This window comes from Rhipicephalus sanguineus, chromosome 11, assembly GCF_013339695.2.
Source record: "Rhipicephalus sanguineus isolate Rsan-2018 chromosome 11, BIME_Rsan_1.4, whole genome shotgun sequence".
Taxonomy (NCBI): Eukaryota; Metazoa; Arthropoda; class Arachnida; order Ixodida; family Ixodidae; genus Rhipicephalus; species Rhipicephalus sanguineus.
The window spans coordinates 73,235,169-73,244,028 of NC_051186.1; the positions used below are offsets into that span (position 1 = coordinate 73,235,169).

Below are 8,860 nucleotides of genomic sequence, written 5' to 3' on the forward strand. Positions count from 1 at the left end.
GATAGTGACCCATGTGACTGGTGGCGGACTGTAGGCACCTTCAGATACCCCGGTCTGGCAAAGCTTTGCCCCATGTAACTCCCGATACCAGCCACTTCTGTTCCAAGCGAGCGTGCCTTTTCAGTGGCAGGGGTCGGGGGGGGGGGGGGTTGTCACTGTTAGAAGGGAGCGCCTGCTGCCTGATCATGTAGAGCAACTCATATTTCTTCATGATAACATCTAGTCATTACTTTCATGGTGCCGTGATATTTGCTTGCGTTGTGATGTGCATCGTGCTAGCCTGCATTGTGTTCTGGAGATAGCAGTGTATGTTGTGTTGCCAGTCAGGCTGTTAATGTTTTTTTTTTCAAATAGCTACATGTTAAATAAAATATTGTTACTGTGGGGGCATTTTTCTTTTGATATTCGATATTCGATTCGATATTCGAAGGTGAATATTCGTATTCGATTCGTATTCGAAAAATTTGATATTCGCACGCCCCTAGAAAACACTTCCACGCTTTCCAGGTGAATGTTAGGTTGCAGCTGCTGTGCACTCCATACGAAGGCTTCGAATGACGTCAAAGGGCCATTCCTTCTCCCCGTGTGTGCAAAGGGCGACCCGTCTAGCAACTCATTCAGTTCATCGTATGACTGCCATGGGCAGACCGTGTAAGTTAAAGACACCAGAAGAAGTGTGTATATAGAATGCTCGAAGACAGGAAGAAATTATTCTTGCTCAAAAGGGCCGTGGAACCAAACACGGTCTACCACAGTGACCACAAAGCAATTATCACTACCATTACTCCATTACTCTAAAGTAATAATATCCCCCCCCCCACATCAGCATCTGTGGTGTTCGATACAGCTGCGCTGTCCAACAGCGCAGCTGTAAAATAAGGAAAATGTATCCTAATTAATGCTAAACAGCAAGTGAACCATCAAACAAGCAAGTGTACTGAACATCATATTTTGCTTCGCAGGCGTATAAAACCAGCGTCGATTACGATGTGTCTGCCGGAACGGAAACTAGGTTTCACCAAGGAAGCTGTTGTGCGAGGCAGAAGAACGTCATTAACATAACTAAGTGTGAAGTAGCCATCAGGGGAGAAGAAAACTTTAAAAATCCTCGTGAAAGAAATTAGGATATAAATCAGATATATGTTGTCGCTATGAGAGCACTGGTTTCACTAGTCCACAGTGCTCTCACAGCAAATTGCCAAAATTTTGCATTGCCTTCATCATTTTGCTGGTTCTAGCACATTTATCCTTCGTGAAAACACACAATGCTTTGGCGTGACAGAATTCAGATAAGTGTAACTTTTTATGGCGGCCCATTGTGCATCCCATGTCTAAATGTGCGCAGTCGTTATGCGCAGTTTTTAGCCGTATTTTTGCAAGGAGTTGCAGTCTTTCAGAATAAGATTCAATCAGTCAAGTTGGCTATTCGCGGAATATCGCGAGATCTGTGTACTCAAAATATCAAGTAACTCACAAAAAGTATTTGTGGGATGTCGGCGAGTCATTTGTATCAGTGACATAGGCTTTCAAGCGCCATTCAATTAGAATGACGTGCAATATTTTATGTGCATTTCTAAAATAAGCCACCTGATTAAAATGCGCTCCACTGCTGTGGTAAGTAAGTCGGTATAACATATCAGTGATATTTTAAATAGTTTTTCATGTTTACAGTGCTACGAAAAGACGGAGTTTGGTTTCGTTGTCATTTCTTTATGCCTTTGCTTGTATGGATGCCTTCTGTAAGACCCCAATTTATTCTTACTTTAAAGAAAGTCCTTCACTCTGTACGACGTATAAGACTGCACCGCCATGTCTACAAAAATATTCTGCTATTTCATTATTATTTTGCTGAAAAACATAGAGGCGGTAGTTATAGGGGCAAATATTTGAAGCAGTCATGAGACAAAATATTTAAGAGCGGTGCCGAAAGAAAATGCGTGAAGCACAAAAAAAGGATAGACATATTTAAGCGATTTTATTTCTCCTGATAAAATAATAAAGTTTCAGAAAGAATGTACACTAACAGCGTGTAGAATGTTACATCACGCGGACCTTCTGCACACTCTCTTTGAGCATTCTTCAGCCGGAAGCTTGGCGAAATCTTCTGTCGAATTCAAAAGAAAACTCCCAGTACCACATTTGTTCGAGTAGGCCCGGGATGAGCGTGCTCAGCATTTCAGAGGCGTCGTGCACATCAGGACCGGCACCTTCGACCGAAGCGCGTAGGCCCTGGGTTGTTACAGGAACGATGCGACTCGCCAGTCGAAGCTTGACGCCTCCGTCAGGCGACTCGAGGACACGAAACTGAGCGGAGAACCGGAATAGCGTGGCGCGAACATTGAAGCGGCCTTCGTGTCCAGAGCACGCCTTCCACGGCAAAGTGAAGACAATGTTGCCCTCGTTGAAGAAGTCCGCTTGCAGCATGCGGGTTCCGTTAAGGCAGTAAGGAACAAGCGGTCCATAAATAATGAGCTGGTCCAGGCCCTCCACAGTGAATCCAGCTATTTCAAGTCCGGGAAAGTACGGGCTCAGCTCCTGTGGACCAAATGCCGGAACCTTGGGAAGTTCGGCGAGTACCCGGGTAAGCTCATCCCGCAGTCGGAGGCCTCTGAAGTCGCATGAAGTGTCTGTTTGTTGTGAACAAGGTATCTTCATTAGAAAAACTTGAAGCAATTTCATTCATTAGATTTGATACGTCAATCGAAGTATGGAAACGCTGCCAGTGCAAAAGAGACATTCTTGAACAGCTTGTGTCGCTGGAGCCAATGTTTCAACGTGTGGCCTTGGCTTTTTCGATACAGCAGCAGTATACCTTAGCGTATGTACGTTTGAACAAGATAACAACACTTGTCCGAACGTTGGCTCCAGCGACACCTACTGTTCAAGCATGATCACCTGTTCAAGCATCAATTTCTCCTGAATGTCTGCCTTGTTCCTATTGCCACTACACAAGTATCCTAACGTGGACAAACATGTAGCTCCTAATGAGGTAAACAGATACATGTACATGACAATACTTAGGAACCCTTTCTTATCTGGAGTAACTAATTATGGTCAACGTGCCAATTCTCTTGCGCTAATCAGTATGCTTTGCACGCAGTCGATGTGAATGTCGCTTGTGTATGTGAATACAAAGCTATATCGACTGCCGCCACCACAACTCCTGATATCTCTTTCCTATAATAAAACATATAGTTCACCTTCCTCGGACACCGTGTCAGCTTGAGACGTGGGGAAGCAGGTCAGTACGGCCAAAATTGCCACTTGCCACATATTCATGAAATTGCTGTAAAGTACATATCAACGTATTTAGCACTGTTACAAAAACACATTTTATAATCTACTTCAGAGCTCCTCATGAAAAATATATGCTATTCATCTCACTTCACTCGTTCATTATCAAAGAAAGCAAATGCGATGCGACAATAATCCTTAAAATGTCGATTGAGGAAGAGCCATTAAATGATTGTAGTATTGGCAAACATTACTGTGAACGCATCAAAGAGCAGTCTAGGGGCGAAGTAACGTTCGTCTTTACTATGATGATTACTGTGATTTTACGCAGCGAAACAAATGCATGATCCTGCGGCACCACATACGCGTAGAGGGAGACTTCGCAATAATTTCGGCCACCTGGGGTTCTCTCGCGTGCACCTAAATATAAGCACATGAGCGTTTTTCGTATTCCGCCCCCCTTTATATCCAGCACCGTAGCTGGGAGTCGCGTCCGCGCCCTTGAGCTGAGCAGTGCGAGATCTTCCGTGCCAAGAGTTACTAAGTGAAGGTTAATTTCGTACCACCAAGATTCTGTGCACAAGATCGAATTCACTTACATTACGTTGCTTCGAGTGGTTGAGGGTATTCTGCTACCGCCGCCTTCGAGATGTACAAGCCAATGCTCTTTCACGAATGGCAGGCTTACGCACCTCCTTTGAAGAGAAGCTCCTACGAGCTGCGTCTTTCCAACAGCCTTTTAAAGCCAGACAAGGCGGCGCCTAACGAGCATCGATAAGCTCGTGTTACAGTGAACGTTCAGCAGTCTATCCGGTGCAATCTCGGGTGTATGTTTCACGACGCGCGCCTGGCTGCGCAGGTCATTAGGTCGCTTAAAAAAGCACATAGGATATATCACTGTGTCCTTCAGAAAGCGCAATGCTGGCAGTTCAAATCAGCAACTGCAAGCAGAAGCTTAGGTGTATATTCTGACGGCTCGATCTGAATGTTTGCTTGGTGCCCTGTAAGCGACATCTCGCTCGGCCCGCTTTATTTCAAGTTACCACGCTGTTTCTATATGAATGTTGACAATGCCTTGTATGTACACTTCCTGGCGCATTTATTACCACAGCATCGCTGTGAAGATTTGTTTTCAGAAGCACTTTGTTTCGAACCGGTTGTGGTGGCCTTGGCTGGGCGTAACATTTACAACCCATAGATCTATCAATATGAAATGGCGGATTCAACCATGCGCGATACCTGAAACTGTGTAGCGACTATAGGCCACGCGCCACTGTCCCTAATTGGAGTACGTCGAGGGACTCTCCAGTGTGCTTTGAGGATAATCGATGATAGACCTTATTTTTTTCGAAAGTCTGCCCTTTTACTGAAGATCTTGAGAGCCTTACCTTACAGCTCATCAGCCCAGAGAGTCATACGTGTTCTTTTACAGTTCTTGAAGGCAACTACACTGTGTATGTGTAGTGTAAACTGTGTGCACTCATGCTTTCTACCTCTCTCCTGTCCCCTCATTTCCTCCCGCGCGTGGAAGGTAGCAATGTGCACATAGTCTAGCTAACCTCCCTGCCTTGCCTGTGTTCCCTCTCTCTCTTTTTGCCATTCCGCTGCACAGCTAAGCAATCTGGTGCTAAGCAAGCGAAAAGGCGCTCGCTAAGCATGTTCTTGTCATGTAGTACGACGCGACGTGCAGTGCAGATGCTCGTCCGTCTAAGCTAATTTGTTGCAGCGAACCAAACAGACGGGACTAGACTTTACGAGATGTGTACATTTTGCTGTTGCTCTTGCACTTCGAATACCGACCAACCGTTGGGCTCGACGTGCATCATTTCACACTTGTCGTGCCTCCTCTGGCGTTGCATGCTTTCACGGCCTACCACGCAATCTATGTCTCTGTATACCATTCGTAACACGCGAAACAAAATTCAAGAAAGTCCCTCTTTTTTTTCGGCTCGTACTCGAATGTCAGGTTTCTCATATTTGTTCCTGAAAGTAGCTAGCAATTGACTTTACATTATTTTCGTTAATACTGGTTTCTGCGCAAATGTGTCACCATGAAGACATAAGGAATTATGTTTTCGTGACCTCACAAGCTTGACCCATCTGATAACTGGGCAACTTAAATTTTGAAGCTTGTCTTAACATTTTCTCCGCCGGGTACCAGCCCATCAAATGCGCAAAGGAGCTGACGACCAGGACGGCCTGACAGCCATCTCTTCTTAGGAAACCGGCGGCTTTCCGAAAAAAACTGTTTACTACTTCTACTAGAATGAAACTAAGGCGTGTACTAAGATATAAGCCCGGTTGCGATGCTTAGATATATTTTTCTAGTTTCTTATTTAAAATACACCTGGCCAAAAGGAAGGCGATATTCCAGTCTGCAGGAGTCAAATCTTCAATAATATCTAAACTTTCTATCCCAGACGTGTTGCCAGTAGCCTATCGCTCCTTTTGGGCACTTAGGCCGTACCCAGTGATACCATTCGCGATAACTCTACAAAAATCACGATGCTTCACGCAATGCCGACACCACAGACAGAAATTGCAGGGCGCTGCATTTTTTTTTTCACCAGCTGGATTAGATAGACAACGTCGCGTCGTTTTCGCCGGCCGTCACAGCACAACGCTCTACCAGATAATCTTGTGCGACATCCACGTCTAAACAGGGTTCTTGCACACCCTGATGTCATTAGAATGGTACTTTTTAACAAAACGGTAACGTAAAAGTCACAGGCTGTTTCTCGACAGAACTGAAAGATGCAATAAATTCTGGTAAGTGTATCTTATTTCGCGCTACATGAAGCGAGCGCAAGGGGTTTAGGCGAGCGTTTTATACATACAGGGAAGAAAACACATGGCTGATCTCTCCGTCATAGGAATCGGTAAAACACGAAAGTGAAACGTGTCTACACAGAAGTAGTGATTATTATGAAGTGATATATGAGAGCTTGTACAATGTCTATTCGTGCTTGGCAGCTATAGCACCGATTGGCGTGAATGCACCAGTGTTGACGCCTAGTTCGTAGAGGTTATTAGCTTGAGCCGCAAACGCGTGCGTCCCGCTGGCATCTGTCTCCCTCCACCAAGGCACGACATTCGCCCGTAGAAATCGTGTCCTTTCTGCAACACGTATTGCAGCAGTTTTGTTAGTCGGTGCTCTCGCAATCGAACTCTTCGGCGGCGGAGAAATCCCGTTGGTGCATGTGGAAGCTGCACTAGAGGTTTCCAAAACTAATTAGAGCGCAACCACACGACACATTCATACACCCACACACCCAGACATCAACCACGCACTAGAGGTGTGCACGGGCTCCGGCTAAACCGACAGTCCGAGCCCGACCTGGCCCGGGGGCCTGGCTCGGGCGGGCCGACGTATTTTCACCTCGGGCCCGGGCCGGGCTCGGGGTACTTGGAGTTTTATCGGCCCGGGCTCGGGCCCGGCGCAAAGCCCGACTCAAGCCCGAAATATAGAGAATGAGCGGGAATTGTTTTCCAGCACGCATACAGTGCCTTTTCCGCGACCGTCCTTTACCGCTTTTCCTCTCCATTCGCTCCTTTAAACAAAAGGAAGCAGGTAAAGCACTGCCTCTGTTGCACTCCGACAAACAGAGAAGTAACACCACGTGAGCTAGTGACGGCGCCACGCGAAGGTTCGCGTTAAATGTAAGGCCAAATCCCATATGAGTGAAAATGTACGCTACAGCGACGAGCGACCCGACGTAGGTCGCCTTCGTGCAAGCTGACGCTTGCATGGACATTCCCCATACACGTGACGGCTTTGGCGAGCGAACTCCATTGTTGCTCGCATGAGGCCGTCTAGTTGTATATCAAAAGTGCCGCGCTGTCGCAGGTATGCAATGCAAATAAAATATTTGTTGCATGCTGGTACGTAAAACGTTTACCGTTGTCTCGCAGTATTTTTTATATGCGCATGCATAATTATTACGCTATTTGTTGGAGTACAGCTGACGTGCTTAGTCCTTGTCTTTCTTGTCTTCGTGGTCTGTCTTAATTTGCGCTGAAGTTGTGGTACTAAGTGCTTAGTACGTCGCTCATGTACATCCGTTTCCGGTGTTTTGTGACTTCCGGGTGATGAGCGACGGTTTCCAAATGTGAAAAAAACCGAGCGATCGCGCGATTTTGGCCACGCGATACATCGCGCGAACGGCCCGTTTCGTCGCTTGTCGCTGTCGCGTGCATTTTGGCGCGATATGGGGTTTGGCCTTTACTCATAATGTACTGTACGCGAACTCTGGCAGCACGCCAAAGAGTGGATGTGACTTGCCGGCTGTCTCGAGTTCCGTTTCTCTTCCGCCATCCAAGCCCGGTAAAAAGGACAATAAAAAAACGCCAGGCCTGCGCGGAAAGCGCAGCACAGTCACAGCGAAAGCTGGAAGAGCGGCATTTCTAGAGCCCGTTATAAACTCTCCTGTGGCTACTAATACAGGTACATTAGCAACGTACCCACTACGCCACAAAGCGTAATTTCTGGGAAGTTGGGAAGCACCCAGCACGACATTATTCGATGTTCTGCGGAGAAGCGAGGTACCATATGTAAGCGATTATGTGCAGTTTGTTGATGCGGCGGTTGATGACGATGAATAATTATGGATGCGCCCTTTGTAATGGGTCGGAAGCTTTAAACGACCCACTAGTTACGTAATGCATATTGTGTGACGCCCGGTCGTTATTTAACTATCCCACCACGCTTTATAACACACTTTAACCAGAGAAACGTAGAGCGAGAGAGAGAGAGAATTTACTTTATTGAGACCCTGAGGAATGGATCATGGGAGCCTTATGGGCTTCCTTGGCAACCAACAGAAGTGCACTTGCGAGGAACCCACTACGCTATAAATCATTGTAATTTTTTAGAAGTAGGGCAATAGGCACTGTGCCATTTTTCGTCCTTCTACAGACAGCCGTGGTACCTGCTAAACGCATGTAAGGCATTACGCGCACTTTGTTGATGCTGTGCGTGATGACGATGAAGAATTATGGCAGAGCTCTTTGTAATGGGTTGGAAGCATTCAACAACCTACTCGTTGCGCAATTCGCATTGTGTGACTCCTGGTTACAGAATTCGCGTTGTGCGACGCTTGGTGCTTATTCTACTCTTTTACCACGCTATATTGCATATGCTAATGTGGTTCCTTCCCGACATGAAGCCTGTATAGGACCTTTTGCAAAGCAGTTTCAAGCACCGGCATGGCTCAGAGGTTGAATACTGGGCTCCCACGCAGAGGGCCCAGGTTCGAACCTCGTTCCATCCTGGAATTTTTTTCTTATTTAGTTTTTTTTTTCTTATTTCGAGCGATACTAGTTACGGACACCGGCAGCGGCGGCGGCGGCGGACAACTACGGCACCAAAAACGGCCGGTGAAATGATCTCATAACAGCTTTCGCTGTAAAAATTCCCTTCATTTTGTGAAAAAATCGCTCGATATAGAAATGCATTAGCTGCTCACGCACCACGCGATAGGGCGTTGCGTTTGCGCACCGCTCACCCCCTATCAGCCGGCGCCCAACTCTGGCTCTTCTGTTCCGGACAATAATCTGCTATCGCGCATGTGCGTTGATATGTTCTCCCTCGCCCTTTGATCGCGGCATTCCTTTATAAAGGACTGCG

At 46.5% G+C, this 8,860-nt stretch overlaps 1 protein-coding gene across 1 annotated transcript; it reads right to left on the reverse strand.

The window, feature by feature from the left end:
• Positions 1-1,956: 1,956 nt before the first annotated feature.
• On the reverse strand, positions 1,957-3,958 carry LOC119373478 (uncharacterized). The gene is made up of 3 exons (XM_037643512.2): positions 3,834-3,958; positions 3,201-3,286; positions 1,957-2,627 (listed from the first exon to the last, which is right to left on the reverse strand). The coding sequence occupies exons 2-3, from the start codon at positions 3,277-3,279 to the stop codon at positions 2,080-2,082; spliced, it is 627 nt and encodes a 208-aa protein (XP_037499440.1). The 5' UTR covers positions 3,280-3,286; positions 3,834-3,958; the 3' UTR covers positions 1,957-2,079.
• Positions 3,959-8,860: the final 4,902 nt, after the last annotated feature.